This window comes from Schistocerca americana, chromosome 1 (assembly GCF_021461395.2).
Source record: "Schistocerca americana isolate TAMUIC-IGC-003095 chromosome 1, iqSchAmer2.1, whole genome shotgun sequence".
Classification (NCBI taxonomy): Eukaryota; Metazoa; Arthropoda; class Insecta; order Orthoptera; family Acrididae; genus Schistocerca; species Schistocerca americana.
The window spans coordinates 673,200,323-673,219,021 of NC_060119.1; the positions used below are offsets into that span (position 1 = coordinate 673,200,323).

The 18,699-nt window shown below is 42.1% G+C and overlaps 1 protein-coding gene across 1 annotated transcript in view; it reads left to right on the forward strand.

The window, feature by feature from the left end:
• LOC124589866 (facilitated trehalose transporter Tret1-like) overlaps positions 1–14,890 on the forward strand; it is a 34,921-nt gene extending 20,031 nt beyond the window's left edge. Inside the window, exons 2-3 of the mRNA XM_047131608.1 lie at positions 11,749–12,779; positions 14,549–14,890. Coding sequence (XP_046987564.1) covers positions 11,749–12,779; positions 14,549–14,890 — 1,373 coding nt within the window. The remainder of the gene's footprint in view (positions 1–11,748; positions 12,780–14,548) is intronic.
• The last annotated feature ends 3,809 nt before the right edge of the window (positions 14,891–18,699 follow it).

An 18,699-nucleotide genomic window follows, 5' to 3' on the forward strand; every position in this document is an offset into this window, starting at 1 on the left:
ATGCTAATGACAACATCAGTTCGCTGCAACACGTCAGGCGTAATAGATGTGGATGGTCTACCTGACCGCTGCAAATCCTGAAGCTCCGCCGAACCGCCTTCTGATGACCTCACCCTCCACGTCCAGCGACAAACTGTACTTCTGTCGACAGCAGATGCTCTATAGACTTCACACAAGCGATGGTGAATATTTCACACAGTTTCTTTCTATGCAGTGAGAAATTTGGTACGTTGCTTGTTTTGAAACTGTACTGCAGCTACGTTATCTGTCGGAAGTGACGGAAACTTGGCGCGCTCACTCAGAAGACCCCAGATAATAAAATGGTTCAAATGCCTCTGAGCACTATGGGACTTAACTTCTGAGGTCAGCACTCCCCTAGAACTTAGAACTACTTAAACCTAACTAACCTAAGGACATCACACACATCCATGCCCGAGGCAGGATTCGAACCTGCGACCGTAGCGGTCGCGCGGTTACAGACTGTAGCGCCTAGAACCGCTCGGCCACTCCGGCCGGCCCCCAGATAATAAATACATATGCAACTGAATTATGAAAAATACAATCAAATGTTATTCTAGCTGTAGAAACACTCTTGTCTACAAGTTAAAATCCCATCGTTCGAGTTGGCCGACTCATTTTTTAAGGAATGTTGTTGACAGGAGGGAGACTACGCAAATCGTCGCAGCTGTGCTCCCCATTCACACGTGTTAGAATTTTGAAATATCGCCACTGTACAAATCCATCTTCAAGAGAGTAGTTTGCAAACCATTCTCTTCTTAATGCGGCCTGCTTCGAATAATTACTGATGTTAATGTTAATATTTATTACTGTCAATACTTACTGGTGTTAATGAAAATGCGTCATCACCAACTAAAACCACATCTTATAGCATGCCGAGTGTTCTCGATTGTAATGCATGCAATGTGATATGTAATTTCAGTTCTGCCGACAGTGCTTCATGCATTACAATATCTTCATTCCTTACCGCATAATTAACTCTATTTAGAAGAAACGTTAACAGTTCTGGTGGCATTCTAAGATAATTGAAAGAACTTCTTGGGTCTTCCATTACAAATTATTTCAGCAAGGATGCTGAGCAACCGAGCTGACGTTTTTTCTTCATCCAGTCACGAATCGAAACACGTTTCTTATTTTTTTCTTATGCAGCGATTGCGCGCAACAAGCGTTAACTCCATCACAACTTGTGCGACGTGCAGCTGCCAAAACTTTCATTTCAGACACGACTCAGGAACCCACAAAACTATGAAACTGAATTATATACTGGTTTCGCCGTGTCTACAGTCAAATATGAAACCATTTGCGTGCAAATTATTCCACACAACGAGAAGCACAACCCTATGTACTCGTGTAAACTAGGCTTAATGGTTCAAATGGCTCTGAGCACTATGGGACTTAACTTCTGAGGTCATCAGTCCCCTAGAACTTAGAACTACTTAAACCTGACTAACCTAAGGACATCACACACAGCCATGCCCGAGGCAGGATTCGAACCTGCGACCGTAGCGGTCGCGCGGTTCCAGTCTGTAGCGCCTAGAACCGCTCGGCCACTCCGGCCGGCAAACTAGGCTTAATGTTTCGCATTCGTAGCACTGTTGTCGGCTGAGAAACAAAATGCAGTGCATTACTTTCTGGACAACCCCCGTACTACGATTTTCCGAAACGTGGGCTTTTGAGGTGGTCTATACAAGTTGTACAGTTGAGCTAATATTTCCATACTAGTAGAGTTTAACACGTATATTGTAAAATCGTGTTGTGAGAAGAACATCAAGTTACATATACACACGTTTAAAGCAAACGGTAGTTTTCGTAACAACACTCAAATAAGTAAAGCCACTTGTTATCCACGACAAACGTCACGTTCTACTTATCGGAGGACTTTTATAAAGTGCATACTATTCGAAGAAAAATCGAAGTTGACCGAAACTGGCAACATATAATTATGAATACAGTAACACCATTACGGCAACTCGACTCATTACTATATGTATCAGAAAATAGTAAATAGTGAAGAATAATACAAGTTTTTTGTTGCTACTTCTTACCGACCCAAAATGACGTCTCGTTCATCGTTACCGACTCATTAACTACGTTTCTTTCTGTCAGCTCTTCCAACAGTTTCGTTTTGCGTCGTGACGGATCAGCTATATCAAGCTCATCATAACTTGACGATAAACCGTTATCAATGGCTGTAAATTGTTATCACCAGCATCTCTATCAGGCGACCATTTTCTGAAAATACGGTGGATACTAAGGGAATACAGACGGAACAATTACTTCTCGAAGTCTCATCGTCTCACCAGCTAGACTCATGTCTTCTTCACGAAAGTGCTGGGAACAAACACATGAATCATTTTTGGGTGACCAGTTTCGCCTGCTAACGGCTTTTACCCAGGCGTGCATTAGATCTTTCCTTTTTCTTTGAATCCTGAAATATCGTAATAATTACGAAATAAGAAACATTAGTAAAATAACTAACGCCAAGGTGACTGAGCCATAGGTTATAAACACATCATTAAGCTACCTCTGTTAATGCCGTATTAACCCAAAAATAAGCTGCCAACGCATAAAAGCGGCACTCCTAAATTTCAAGGAACAAATTAAAAAAAAATTGCACTAAAATAAGCCGCACACTGATTTAGAGGAGAAAAAATACCAAAAATTTATTTGTACTTACACGTAAGCCATAGGTATGTATCGAAAACATTTGTTCTAACATTTGATACAAAATGTTCGCAACGTATTTTATGTTATTTAGTCTCATCGCTATCAGTACCCGTACTCACTTCACAATTTTCACTCTCACTCCTATCATTTTCTTCATTCTCTTCCCATAGTACGTCCTCCTCAGTGCCATCAGCGCATTGGATATGCAGCACTTCTTGAACCCCTTCATGATGGCCTCTGACGGTGTTGAGGGCCATGATGTAAGAAGTCACTCACACAAAAGTGTGATAGGCGGCTTGTCTGTCTTACCAAATGGTGTAAGGACGTGGTCTTCTTCCAAGAGGCAATCTGAATACAATATTCGCAGGTTGTCCTTGAACGGTTTGCTTGTTGCCACATCTAGTACCCGTAGTTTTGAAGCCATTCCTCCAGGTATTACGACAAGATCTGTCTTTAGGACAACAAGTTTATCTTTTACTTCAGTTGTTAGATGTCTCTTAAAAACACTCAAAACTAACATGGCTCTCTTAGCAAACAATGTGCCAGATCTGCGATTCCAAATAGTGGACAGTCAACCATATATTGCGTTATCATCTAGCGCTTATCTTGGCAGCGAATCACAAATAGCCTAGTACATAGAGGATCCAAAAAGTGGTTCAGCTTACATTAATTCTGGCAAAAGATTTTTTCTAGGATCGTTTGGTATGGCGTGAGTATGCCAAATCTAAGTTTTAGACCTCGAAAGTGGGAAAACTTTTGGTGGGCGAAAAAATTCGAAATTTTCGGACTTTTTCCAGTTTTCCGCTTATAACTCGAAAACAGTCCATATTTTGGAAATAATCACCCTATAGTAAAATAAAGAGGATAAAATCCTGCGTCGGTTAAAAGAAAAAAATTAAAAAGTGATCCAGTTGTTGATTTTTAGGGTATCCAAAACACAGAAAATTTTTCCAGCTTTGCCAAAAATTGTGTTTTATCTATTTTAAATGTGCTGCAACTTTCCAACAGCAAATTTTATCAATACCGTCCTCCCCCCCCCCCCCCCCCACCCCCAGCCTGCTTAAAAGTTGTATATAGCATCAAGCCATGAGTTCCAATTCTTCCAAACTGGGCCAATTTTGAAATTTTTTCTCCACATAAAGCAAAACTGAGGAAAGCCTTTATTCACACTATCGGGTTTTCGCTCTTTTTTGATGCCTACAAGTCTGATTTCATTCTGAGTATATAATGTGACTTCTGAATGCATTGGAAACTGGTTTTAAGGAATTTGTGAGAATTTGAAAATCTAATTTTTTGGTAATTTTCGCCTAGTACTACTGGTGTCTTGTTCGCAATATATATTCTAATAATTGAAGAGCTATGTTAGGTCTAAACGCATATTTTCCATGTACCTACTTGTACATCCATTTAAATACATATGAAAAAATTGGGTTTTATTACTAACTTAGGGAAGTTGGTCATCCAGAATACATTCTGCCTGAAGAAAATCCCACATGACTTATATCTTCAATGAATAGGTGACTGTGTGCACATCAAAGAAGGGCGCTTGGCGAGCTGTTTCGTAACGTTGAGATAAGGAGGGATTGGGACGAAGAGTTGGATCGCAGAAAGGGAAGAGCAGGTAGCCGGTTCCCTTGTGTGGGAACGTCATTGTGCCTTAAGGGGACCGAATGGTGGTGGTGGTGGTGGGGGAGGGGGGGGATGGCCTACTCCCCTACCTTAGTTTTACCATCAAGCTCTTCAGTTAAGATCTTTCAGCCAATGTGTACGACTACCAAAGTGTTGTGAGAGAAAGTTGTGGGGAGAAGATCAATGTATGGCACGAGGACGACCACCCGCACTATCAATGAGCTGAGATATCTTTTTGTGAAGATGTCAACAAAGGTGAAGTTCATCTTACCCCGACTTCTCTAGCACTCGATGCTGCAGACCTGCACAGTTACAGAGCATGCCTCCAAGTTTAGTGGTGGATGGGAAACACGCTAGGTCCACTTGAATGAGGTTGGGGATGGGACAGGTTCAGACTCACTCCCATTCCTATAATGAAAGAACCTGCTCCCCAGGAGCTTCTGAAACTGACGCCCTGCAGCTGCAAAATGGAATGCACCAGTGCATGCACTTGCCGCACATTTTCACAAAGTTGGAAAAATTTGCTGTTTATTGGGTCCCCATAAAAATCAAACTTCAGGATCAATTTTCAATTTCTTCTTTTAATCGACGCAATATTTCACTCTCTTTGTTTTAATATAGGACGGTTATTTCCAAAATATGGAAAAAGTCCGAAAGTTTCGAGATTTTTCGACCACCAAAAGTTGTCCCCCCACTTTCGAGGTCGAAAACTTAGATCTGGCACACCCACACCACACCAAACGATCACAGAAAAAAATCTTTTGCCACAATTAATGTAAGCTGAAAACCCTCTTAAAACTGGGCTAGAAACCCATAGGAAAGTTTTCTTTGGGCGTGGGTTTTCTCTTCAGAATGACATAAAAGGGTAACTTTCCCACATCGGCTGTAAGAGCTAACACCACAGTAATTCTATTTTCATCATCCTCAGTTCCTCTTCATGAGATACTTTTTGCTCCTATCATGTCTACTCCCGGGTTCGATTCCCGGCGGGGTCAGGGATTTTCTCTGCCTCGTGATGGCTGGGTGTTGTGTGCTGTCCTTAGGTTAGTTAGGTTTAAGTAGTTCTAAGTTCTAGGGGACTGATGACCATAGATGTTAAGTCCCATAGTGCTCAGAGCCATTTTTTTATCATGTCTACTGTCGTACTGCTCGGCAAGTTAAAAATTCTGATGTGTTGTCAGCATTTCCAAATTGATGAAAAGGTTATGAGTGACACTTTCGCAACTGGACGACGTAATGCTGGAGACAGACCAGCTTCTCCTCGAAATCTGGTGACATTCTCTTTGATAGCGTAGTACTTCGTCGGAAAGCAAGGCCATTTTCCGCATCAAGCGACGGCTCCAACCAATACTCGCACGAAACTCTCGTTGTGGCACATTTAAGACTTCTGCTTATTCCAAGGCCTAGAGTTGGATTCTTGCACATAGGAAAGAAACTTAGATTCAGTTTCCGCATACTTGGCTCATTTCGGTCCCCTGAACGATTCTCTCTTTGAAACTGCTTTCTTTCATTTTTGTTCTGAACCAATCGGACGTCACACATTAGATTCGTCCAGTCCATACTTTCTTCAGCCCACTCTGTTGGTTGTGGTTTCGGCACAACGGAAAATGGTAAGCTTGAAGCTTGCATCGAAACTACGCCGAATTCCTTGGCTTGATGTTGCTTTTCGCTCTAAATGATCGTTCATATCGTAATAAATCTGGCTTTCTTCCTAGCATCTAACCGAAACTGAATTATAAGCTAAGGAAACAACGCTGGTAGACCTACATAATGTTAAAGCCAAAAGTTAGAATTGTTGTGTAATAAATACCTTGTCCCCTCTTTCGGCTACAAACGCTAGTTGTACTGTTGCAAATGAACTTAATTTTTGTACAGCAGCTGTGTGTAAAAAGACAACGTAACGGAAATAAGCTGCATCCTAACTTTTAGAGGATGGAATTTATGTAATAAGTGCGGCTTTTTTGGGTCAATAGGGTACTAAATTTGTTAAAACCCTTTAAACATACATAAACTGTTTAAAGTCTGGCGTCAGGCAAGATAAACTGTAATGTAGTTATTTACATTTACACACAGTACAAATTCAAATATACGCAAGGTGTTCTACTTAAACATGCACTGAAACATATTCCTTTCCTTATATCTCCCTTTTGCGGTACGAAAAATTGCAGCCTAACACGCTGCACATATTGACCTGTATGCCAAAACTTTATCCCTATTTCTTACGACTGTTTTATCACTACGCAAATAGTTGTTTACACGACCCCTAGAGTCATAATATTACGGCGAGCGCAAAGTGCTGACTTCAGTGACACCAGTGATGCTTATTCATTATTGCCAGTCTATTAATGCTCAGGGTGCCAATAGTTTTTTAAAAAAGGGGGCAATACACTATTCGAACAGGCTTTGATGGCCAAACGGTAGCGATTGACCGCCGTGTCATCCTCAGCCCCTAGGCGTCAGGGGACGCGGATGGACATGTGGTCAACATACCGCCCTCTCAGCCGATGTCAGTTTTCGAGACATGTGCCGCTACTTCTCAGTCAAGTACTTCCTCAATTGGCCTCACAAGGGCTGCGTGCACCACGCTTGCCAACAGCACTCGGCGGACCCGAATGGTAACCCATCCAAGTACTAACCTAGCCCAACAGCGCTTCAGTGATCTGACGAAACCCAGTGTTACCACTACGGAAAGGCCGTTGGCGTCCATAGTTGAAGTTCCAGTTTCAAAGAGCTGTAGAAAGACAACCGCTGCTCAGGATGACGTCAAATCTGAACAGCGTGATACTGACGAAGGGGAAACGTTACGGGGAAAAATAATTATCAATAGATGGCACTATAAGCGCCTTACCGTAACTGGGGTCGGCTACAAATGATAAATGAGTCGCAACAGGACAAGCAGGACTCATCTCAAAGAAAAAATTCTGTCCTTCGATAAATGATGCCGGCAATCCGCACAACAGTGTGACCTTCGCAGAATAAAGTACTACCGGTTGATGATCGTGCGGGTTTTCCGTTTCCCGTATTATGCAATTGTGCGTATTGGCGTGTCCTTGAATATGGAAATGGGCTTCGTTTGTTCACAGAATGTTCCATGACCATTCATAGGCCACTTCCATGCGAGCAGGAAATTCGAGAGCGATCGTTTGTCTTGCTGGCAGACCAACAAGAAGCAACTACTGAACATGGGTGATTTTGTATGGACGGCAATGCAGGATGTTTCGTAATTTTTAATTCACCTTAGGCTGCAGGCATATCCTACGTTCGAGCAGTTCCCGGTACACTGCATGTTTACACACTACTGCTCGACCCTGTACCAACAACGACGTTGTACTATTGTACATATAAGTACATTTTTTTCCATCTGATTTTTTCGATAAACTAGTGTAATTCATGTTCTGATTTCATTTCTTTTTTGTTTCATCCATTGTGTTAAGAAAACTGTAAACGAGTTTCAATGTGAATATTAATGTTTATGTAAAATGTCAAGCAATATGGTAATAGAATTGAAATGTAACAAATGTTGAAACTGTTGTAAGATGTTTAAAATTGTAAATGTGCGTCTGGTCCATACGTAGGCAATGTGTTAGGATATGTAGAATGCAAAACCTCGGGTGAATACCCTGTCTGTAAGGGAGCGGTAAAAGGTGGATGGCAGGCGAGCGCGGGAAAATGCGCACGGGCACTGCACGGCACAACGGGCTCAGCAGTAGTAGTTGGAGTTTGGCGTTGGTCTGAGCAACACGTTCTGGATCGAGGAGGCTCTACTGGGAGACGTAGCTTCACTGAGCCTCGGGTATGCCGTTCCAAATTCCACGCAGCATGGCAAAATTCCGTAGGCACTAAATGGAAAAGTATTGCGACGCTAAGAAGAATTAAAGTGCGGATACATCGAGAGCCATAGCTGTGGTTGTATGTGTGCTCTGTGCCTCGCCATCTCGCCGCCCGCCAACCGCCGCATCGATACAAGCAGGTTGAAACTTTTAGTACTGTATTCATATGGACCATAGAGTGAACTGTTCAATAATAACCTAAATTTTACCAGAACTTTCCCCCATTATCCTCACAACTAACCTAGACAGGGTCCTTTCCAAATGTTGTGTAATTCGAGTGTCCCGAAATGAAAAATTAAACTTTGTGTTAATAATAATTACTTGCATACCTAGCTATGTTAGAATGGTGTTTAAAGAACTGTTTTGTTAATGAACCAGTAAATGAATAACGAAGGACTAACGAAGTTGAAAGATGAATTTAATATTGGTATAGTAATGAAGTTTAATTATTTCGAGACAGATATGAAGGTATTTAAATGAGTAGTAAATAAGATAAAAAGAGTAGTAACTCATATACTGGAAATCTTGAACACATAATAATTTCAGTAATCAATTTTTTTAATACAGTGATCATAACAGTTTCAGGACCCCCCTCCCCTTTTTATTCATTTGAATTCTGAAATGTTCTAAATTGGTTTGACCAGTAAAAGTTAAAGTCAATATAAAAGTAAAAATTTATCAGTGTTTTATCTTTATCAAAATTGACATTTTGTGTGTGGCTCGAAAGTGCTATTTCTAGGGTAACCTATGCCCGATTTTAATCAGATCAATAGACAGTATGAAGTTTTGTAGTATACATTGTAGTGTAGTGTTGTGTATTCATGGTTTTTCCATATCAGTACAGAACGTGAAACTATCAGTTCAATAGATTTTCTGGTTCTAAAATTCTACTATATTATGCAGTGTTACTACTTGTTGTTGAATATCTACCAACTTGTACAGGGAAGAAACTCAGTTAATGCCTAATTAGGCTGGCGACCGTATTATTATTAAATTGGTAGTATCTTCGGTGTTGCTTTTGGTCCATCCTGACGTGTACTAACATTTCGGACTTGCTCGACGGATCATTGTTATTACAGAGTGGGTGTAAGTCTGATTTGCCACCATTCAGGTACACGCGGTCGATATCTATATGAAAATCCTGTCTCATAAGGTGAACCCCGCTCACTTACCATAGTACAGGCTTTAACGAGTATTGTGTGCCCCACGCGCACGTTACAACCTCTCCTGCAGTCCTATGGCCACACCCTGCGACAGACGTCAGATCAACTGCTTTGCTGCCTCTGCCACACTGGAGTTCAAAAGAATGTGTCTTTTCGAATATTGTAATTACTTTCTCCAGACACTTGGCAAATATCAGACCAATACGTTTTTTTATACCCTTGAGTGTCTGGAACTTCTGCAGGGCCATCAGAATAGTCAGTGTTCTTGTGAAATAGCTCCAGCGCGCAATTTGTAGTGCAGACAGTCACGTTGGAAGTCTCGGGGGCAAAATGAGTAACAGCCGTGTGCTGCGCGTTCGTTGGTGAGCATAATCTGACACAGCGCTATCTATTGGTCAAATCTAAGTTTCTTTTTTTCCATGAGCGTTCCCTCTGCATCAAAATATGCTGTTCAAATTTGATGTCATTATAAGCAGTAGTTCTCTTTCTACGGCGTTTTGAAAGTGGAACTTTAATTATGGAAACCTTGAAGATCTATGTCAGGAGCCAAGATCCTGTGGCAAGAAGTAGAACACTACTGCCACTTCTCCTCATACAAACACCGAACAAATCTTGCTATTTTATTCTCAATGGCTGTTTATTATTTGAAAGATAATTTGATCCCAATTCAGCGAATTAATTTACCCACTTTATTTGTTTATTTATTGTAACTATTTTTGGTCTAAGAGTTTGACCATTAGACACGATGATTTGGACGTGTTGGGTACTGCTGTATAAATATCTAGTGCAGTTCATAACAGGCTCCGTGACGTGTTGAAAACTAATTCTCAGCGATACAACTTCCAGAAAGTGCGGACGGATAAGTTCTACGAATTTTCTATAAACGTGTCTGTTCAGCTATTAGGTGAATTAAATTACATGGGAACAACAAAATGGTGAAGTTTCTCAGTAATCCACACATATCATGAAAGTGTAAAGTATCAGTGAATGTATGCTCCACATCTCTTCCTAAGCTACTGGTTGGATTTCAACCAAAACTGGATATCACTTACTGTCTGGAAAGAACCACTGTCGGGGTAAGAACTACCTACCTCCCAAAAGAGTAGGAGTGGGGGTGGCGGTGAGACAGACGCGTAGTTAGCGATGCACAAATAGGCAGACTATATTCATCCAGTATTTGAGAATGAGAGCTGTTAGTGACTTGCAACCACCTACACACATGATTTCGAACTTTACGAGACTTCTACTAGCTGACACGCCCCACAAAATAGTGAATGGAAGAAACGTTTACGCTTACTACGTTTTTGCTGCGCTTGTAGTAAAACGGCGGCATCAGGCATGAACTTTTACTTCTAACTCAGCTTGCAACAAATTTTGCAGGCAGTATTCACATATACCACTGAATATACTTGCAAAAATAAAGCATTGTGCGATACAGTTCATGAGATATGGTGCCATAAGCACTGAGATGCGTGGAAAACAGCTGTATAATGTACGACGTACTGATTTATTACTTCTTCACTACTAAATCTATTCGCAACGGATTTCGTGGACAGTATTCACATGTACCGCTGGATGAACCTAAAAAAACTATGTTAATGCACGACATATAGTTCACGAGATATGATGTCACAAACATTGACCAGCGTGAAAACGAAACTGCAGAGCGAAATCACTAGAGGTACAAGTGAAATATTTGTACAAACACTTATGAAATATGTTAAACATATGTGAAAAATATGAGAAGTGAGTATGCTGTCGAAGTCCAAAGTAAAAAGCTCCTCCTAAACCCCTGGATCGATTTCAACAAAACTTCGTACACATACTACTTACTATCAAAGAAATATTGTGAGAGCCATAACATATAGAGAGAATGGGCAAGGAGCAGATGGTCAGGCAGAGAGGGGAAAGTATGAGTTGGTCATAAATACGGGGGAGAAGAGAGGAGACGGACAGAGAGAGAGGGAGAGGGAAGAAGAGATGAATAGAGTGAGGGAAGGAAGAAATGGACAGAGGGAGAGGCAGGAGGAGATGAACAAAGGGGAGGAGGAGACAGAGGACTTGAGGAGGACAGAGGAGGGAGGATGAGATGGACAGAGGGTGAAGAAGCAGATGGACAAAGGGGGGGGGGGGGTGCAAATGGGCGGAGAGCGAAGGGAGGAACAGATGGGCAAACAGGGGAAGGAGCAGATGGACGAGGGAGTGGCAGGAGGAGATGGACATAGATGACGGGAGGAGGAAGTGAACAGAGAGAGAAGGAAGAGGGAGGTGGACTAACAGAAAGTTGGAATAAAGTACATACCTGGGCAACACTGGGTACTCAGTTAGAAACCTCTAAAAACCTTTCAACAGCCTTCTTTTTTACATCGTGTATCCGCGCTTTGAAAACTGTCTCCAATGCTGAAGGGGCACTGACGAATTACATTATCTGTCTGTTGTAGCGACACTGATCTACGCGTCGTACGGGTCGTTCATGGGATGGCCCGCGCCGACTCTGCTCATCCTCGAGTCTGAGGACTCGCCCGTCCCGTTGACGGCCGACGAGGCCTCGTGGCTGGCGTCCATCAACTCGCTCACCATGCTGGTCGGCATATTTGCCTCCGGGTTCGCCGTGGACCGCGTGGGCCGGAAGAAGCTGCTGCTGGCCGCCGCCCTGCCCCTCCTCGTCTGGTGGCTGATGGTCGCCTTCGCCGACTCCTTCGGCATGCTCCTTGCCGCGAGGTCAATCGGCAGCCTCAGTGGCGGACTCATCAACACCGTGATGCCAATGTACCTGTCTGAAATTGCCGACGCCGACATACGGGGCACAATCATAACTGTTCACAATGTGCTGACGGATACTGGCAGTTTGTTGATCTACTGCCTCGGCCCTTACCTCTCTATTACGAATGCCGCTGCTATTTGTGCAACCTTACCCGTTATTTTTTTCATCACCTTTGTATGGATGCCCGAATCACCGTACTTCCTTTTAATGCGACGCACGGAACAAGACGCCGTCAATACACTTCAGAAGATAAAGGGAAATCTCAGCCCCGAGGAGCTAAAGGCGGAACTGGACATGATGCATGACAGCATACGGCGGAAGCAAGAAACGAAAGGAAAGCTTAAAGACCTGCTGACGATACCAGTGCATCGTCGGACACTGCTCGTAACATTAGGTTTCATTATACTGCAAATGTCCACCGGCGCTATAGCGCTGTCGACTTACACGAACACGATATACAAAATGAGCGGCAGTGAACTCGATCCGAACTTGTCCTCTATTATGCAGATCTCTGTCCAGCTCTTGTCGAGCGTCGGGGCGTCATTAGTGATTGACCGGTTCGGTCGGAAGACGCTCGCCATGGTGTCTCTGGTAACCTGCGGCGTCTGCCTCGCTGTTGAGGGCGCCTACTTCTACGTCAACGACGTCCGAGGAGGCGTCCCTTCCGCCTTCGCCTGGGTGCCACTCGCTGCCATGATTGGCTTCAATGTAAGAGACGTCTGTTTTTATATAATATTATGCTGCAGCGTATGCACGGTACCATGTCTGACTACAGCTGTTTATTGGAAAAAACATCTGAGGAAAAAGACGTAAAAGTATCGTATACATAATCAGACTTTTGTCAGCAAGTGATTGATTACACAGTGTGCTCGATTACTTTTTATTCCATTTTCTCAAGCGATAGAGACACGGGAGTAATGTTTCTGGCCCCATTAGTCAATCCAGAAGGTCGTACAGGATACTATTCCTATTACCATCTAAACTTGACCTTGAATGACATCGTAACAGTCTGCAATCACTCTAGGAACACCAGAATACGAATTCGACACCATTGTAGGTAGTTTTTTTTATTAATTTTATATATTACTTCTCTTACACCTCTGTATTCGACCCAGTAACACTATGTGTGTTTTATCCGCACTTAATTCCCGCTAGTACGTCACTACTTTTACACACCTATCCCAAATCATTCAAGGAATATACAACATTCAGGATGGTTAGAAAAAGTCTGAAAAGCTTGTAAGGGTGTTGCAGGATAGTTTGTGATGTGAAATAGTTGTTGATAAAAAATTCGATACGCTGTGCTGTTTCCGAGTTAATTAGTACTGAAGCTAGCCAATCAGGCCGTTGCGCGAGCAGATTCAAGCGGCCCGCCAGGTACAATTAGTGATCGTCGTCCTAAAACTGTAGATGATAGCGCAAGAGACTGCTCAGCCTTAGGGTCGGATTCAGTCCGTACTAAAGTCCCTTGTCCGATTTTTGTATCGCTATCTTGTTCGCTTTTAAGAAACCAGACAAAGAACACGTTTGGCGACACCGTTTCTGCCAGGTTGCTTGGATTTGTGCGCGCAACAACCTGACTGGCTAACTTCAGTGCTAATTAACTCGAAAACGGCGCAAACTATCGATTTTGCTTCTTAACAATTATTTTTCAGCACAAACTACCCTGCAACACTGTTACAAACTTTTCCGACTGTTTCTGTATATTGCGGTAATAACTTCAAGAGCTCTGTATTTAAATGTATAGCCATTTAGGAATATTTGTAACTTCAAACTAGCATTAAACGTTTAAAAATATTTGGTATTGATCATATTAGAGTAAGAAGGGATCGGTTGGTAGGACATGTTCTGAGGCATCAAGGGATCACCAATTTAATATTGGAGGGCAGCGTGGAGGGTAAAAATCGTAGAGGGAGACCAAGAGATGGATACACTAAGCAGATTCAAAGGGATGTAGGTTGCAGTAGGTACTGGGAGATGAAAAAGCTTGCACAGGATAGAGTAGCATAGAGAGCTGCATCAAACCAGTCTCAGGACTGACCACCACAACAACAACAACAACAACATATTAGAGTTCTGTTTCAGAATTCTTAGACTGAAGTATACAACAAAATGTAACTAAACTGCTGGTGTTTGCAGCAAACCTAAGAGAGGAGCGCATACGGTGTTGAAGAAGTCTTATTCTATGTTATCTGAGGTAAAATTCAATTAAATCTTTAACGATCTTGCGTTCATCAGAGATGCGATGAGGGGTAAAAATTCAAGAGTGTCAGCAAAAGGTGAAACAAAGCCTTCGAAGCGCGTCGCGAATTGTTCAGTGACTGATTATGAGCGCATTTCTTCTTTTAATAAAACTCATATCATCTAAATGTGGCACGAAACTGGGCGTGGTGTTGGCAGTAACCAAGCATTAGACTTTTACTGATAGGTCGACATTCCATTGCACCCTGTTGCAAGAGTTTGTAACTGTGTTGCAGGTCTCCTTCAGTTTCGGCGCAGGTTCAGTCCTCTACCCGATAATAGGCGAGATATACCACGTCTCTGTAAAGGGCGCCGCCACACCCATCAACACGACGGTGATAGCGCTGTACGGCTTCTTCCTGAAGAAGATGTTCCAGGTGGTGTCGGACAGCGTGGGCGCCTACTGGTCCTTCTGGGCCTTCTCCGTGCTGTGTGTGTGCGGCGCTGTGTACACCTACTTCCTGCTGCCCGAGACCAAGGGCAAGACGTTCGCGCAGATCAACCAGGAGATGGACGCTCGATTCGGCGGAAGTAGTCGGCAACTCACTGCTGATCTCGGAAATGAGGAACCTGAGTGAGACGCAGAGATTCTGAACTTACCAGAGAACATCGTCATGTGCCGCTGAAGATCTTAAGATGTCTCCACGACATGCAGCTGTGATCGTCATTCTGTGAATGAAATAACGTAATAATTCATAGAGTAGTGAGAGATCTGAACCACAAAGCGGAAACTAATATTTGCCAAGCATTTTAAAAATATTGCTATGTGTATGTCCATGTTAAGTTCTTATTTTCACTTTTGTGAACACTATGTCTTGAATATCAGTCCTCACCTCTAAAAGTAACTGTTGAGTATAGTTTGTCATCCAGATCTGAATCATAATAATAATAGATTATACATGAATGTGTGTGAAATCTTATGGGACTTAACTGCTAAGGTCATCAGTCCCTAAGCTTACACACTACTTAACCTAAATTATCCTAAGGACAAACACACACACCCATGCCCGAGGGAGGACTCGAACCTCCGCCGGGACCAGCTGCACAGTAGATCATACATGACTCTCCTAAGAAAATATTTGTCTGCATTTGATATGTATATGTAGCCCAATGTACAAACAATGCGTAAAAAAGACTATGTAGTGCATATGTAGACTCACAAATGATACAATACTCAAACTTATTAAGCTTTTGGGCTTCCAGGAAGTTTTGCATGAATTTTGAGAGGACGATAGTTCAGGATTTTCCACTTCTGATGACGACCGTGTACGGGTAAAAATTTTATTCTAAGACACTTTATGAAAAAGAGACGTTGTTTCAATAAATAAACACATGATGTTCCTAATTATTAGAAGACTTTCTGATTGCATAAACGGAAGAAAACTATCCGAAATAATGAGATTATCTACATACACATCGTGGTTACGCGAATCTGATGAGCACCTTTTCTTTTACCATATGCTCTATTCAAATTGGGATGCGCATAAGATTCGATGGAGCATTACATTCGAGTACAAACTTGAATTCATCGTTCACCGGCAACATCATTGAAATTTGTTTGGTGTTTCTTACGTGACTATAAGAAGAAAAGTTTGGAGTATAAATTAAAGTTCGATAATGATGGGATGGAGCCGAATTAAATAAAGTGACGCTGAAAAATTTGAAAATGAGACATTTAAAGCAGTGCATACGTTTCTCTATTTGTGCAGCAACGTAACTGATAATAGTCGCATTAGAGAGGATATAAAATGTATACTAGCAGTGGCAAGAAAATCGTTTCTGAAGAAGAAAAATTTGTAACGTCGAGTATAGATTTGTGTGTGAAGAAACATTTTCTGCAGGTATTTGCATGGAGTGTAACCGTGTAGGTAAATAAAACATGGACGATAAAACAGTTTAGATAAGAAGACAGTGGAAGCTTTTGAAATGTGGCGCTACAGAATGACGCTGAAGATTAGGTGGGTAGACCACGTAACTAATGAGAAGGAACTGAATAGAACTGGAGAGAAAAGAGATTTGAGGCACAACTTGGCTAGAAGAAGGGATCCGTTCGTAGGACACATTCTGAGGCATCAAGGGATCACAAGTTTAGTGCTGGAGGAAACCAGGGGGGGAGATAAAAATCGTAGACGGAGACCAAGAGATGAATACAGTAAGCAGATTCAGAAAGATGTAGGTTGCAGTAGTTGCGCGGAGATAAAGAGGCTTGCACAGGATAAAGTAGCATGGAGAACTGCATCAAAACAGTCTTTGCACTGACGACCGTTTGGACTGATGACCGCAACAACAAGAACTAAAATTAACTATTCACTGTTGTAATTCTCAATTACGTACATTATTGTTGGCCTATAACTGCGCCAATAGGCAAGCGTAGAAGGCAAGCGGAAAGGAACATCGTATGATGCTACTTTCAAGTGTAAAATAACTCTTTGCGCTGAAAAATATGGTAACAGGATGGCGGTACAAGCGTTGAACGTAGCTGAGAGCAACGTTCGATTATGGAAGAAATAGAAATTGGCATTATTTGCAACTGCCGCTACTAGAAATAAATTCACTGATCCTCTTAAAGGAAGACATCCCGACGTTGAAGTAAAAGTTGTGGAGTTCGTCCGTGAATGGAAGTAGAATGAGCAGCCTGTGACTAGTGACATCGTAAGAAACAAAGAAAAAGTGGTGACTGTAGTTCTTAATTACACCGAGGCAAGAGTTTAAGGCTGGCCGTGGATGGGTTGATCGTTTTATGAAACGGGCGGGCTTATCTCTACGACACCGAACAACACTATGTTAAAAACTTCAAGAATTTCAGCGGTATATCATCATACTTCCGAAAGAGAAGAATTTTTCGATGGACCATATAGGCAACGCTGTTAAAACGCCAGTTTTGTTGGCTATGCCATGTCATTACACGGTTGATAAGAAGAGCACAAAATAAGTTGCCATCAGAACATCAGATTGTGAAAAACAGCGCATAACTGTAATGCTGGCAGTCACAGCAGATGGGCGCAGACTTCCCGCTTTCTTAATCTTTAAGCGGGAAACAAGCTACGCTACACATAAAACTGAAAAACAGTTCCTTAATTACTTCATTGTTCGAAACCGAGAGAAGGGTTGGATGACTAAAACTTTAATGCTTGACTGTCTCCGAAACGTGTGGGAACTCCGTCCTGGTGGGCTTTCCAAACTACCATCAATGCTTTGTCTTGATGCATTTCGTTGTCATTTCACTGTCGACGTAATAAAGAAGATCCACAGCCTAACCAGTGACCAGCAACATTCCTGGAGGAATGACTTCTGTGTTACAACCCTAAAGTTCACTGTAAATAAACCTTTCAAAGGTTACATTCAGAAACAGTACGAAAAATGGTTTTGCGAACCGAACCGTGAACTGACGTTGACAAAAAAAATTAAGTGTTCTGCACCCCACATTATTGCACTCTGTGTTGCAGCTCCCTAGAAAACCATCGAAACACCAATGATCGTAAAATCAGGTACTCAAGACGGAGTGAAGATGATGTGCTCTGGAACGACATCGGAGATGATGGAGAAAGAGAAAATGAATTTCTTTCTGATGTAGACTCCTCCGAGGATACAAGTAGACCTAATTACGACATTAGTGAATAATGATGAGTAGCTCCTGTAATTTACGGTATGTTTGTTGGCGTGTCATGTAGATTATCAAGTTACGCGCTCTCTTTTAATAATGACTGTGACACAGAAGAACGGGTTTCTTAAAACTTGTTGAGTTGATAGTTCATGTACACATCCATTATTGTGTACAATAAATATAGCCTACCAGTGATGCGCCAACAAACTCTTTTTTTGTGATTTTAAGTATTAAAATATGGGTGAGCATCACATCCGATGGCGCATTAGATTCGCGTAAACACTGTAATCTAAAATTACATGAGAACGCTAAATCTGATATTTCCCCTTCTGAGGACTATACTGTGTGGATAAAATGTGCATAAAAATTTATTGGGTTGGTACAAAGTCTGAATGGCCTTAATTACTATGGGCGGACGTAGCACACATAGTATCAAGTAGGTCAGGCTGTACAGAATAGGAAGGATAGAAATTCTGTTGAGATGGTACGAAATTTATCACATTTCAGACGAACGAAAATATGGCGAACAGTCTCTGGGAACCGTCGAGAACACCACCGAAGTCTTGAGGAAAGCTTTTCTGCCGCAACTCGACGGTAAACGCGGGGTGTCACAGAATCTGCTTTCTTATGTGAGAACCTTTCAATCATCTCCCCATAGTTTGTACTGCCCGCTTTTCTGAAATAAATGTAACTGAACTGAATCGTAAAGAGATCTGTATGAGCCATCTTACATCACCTCCTCGTTCCCTCAAAACACACAAAAAAGATTGATGGTACTTTCTT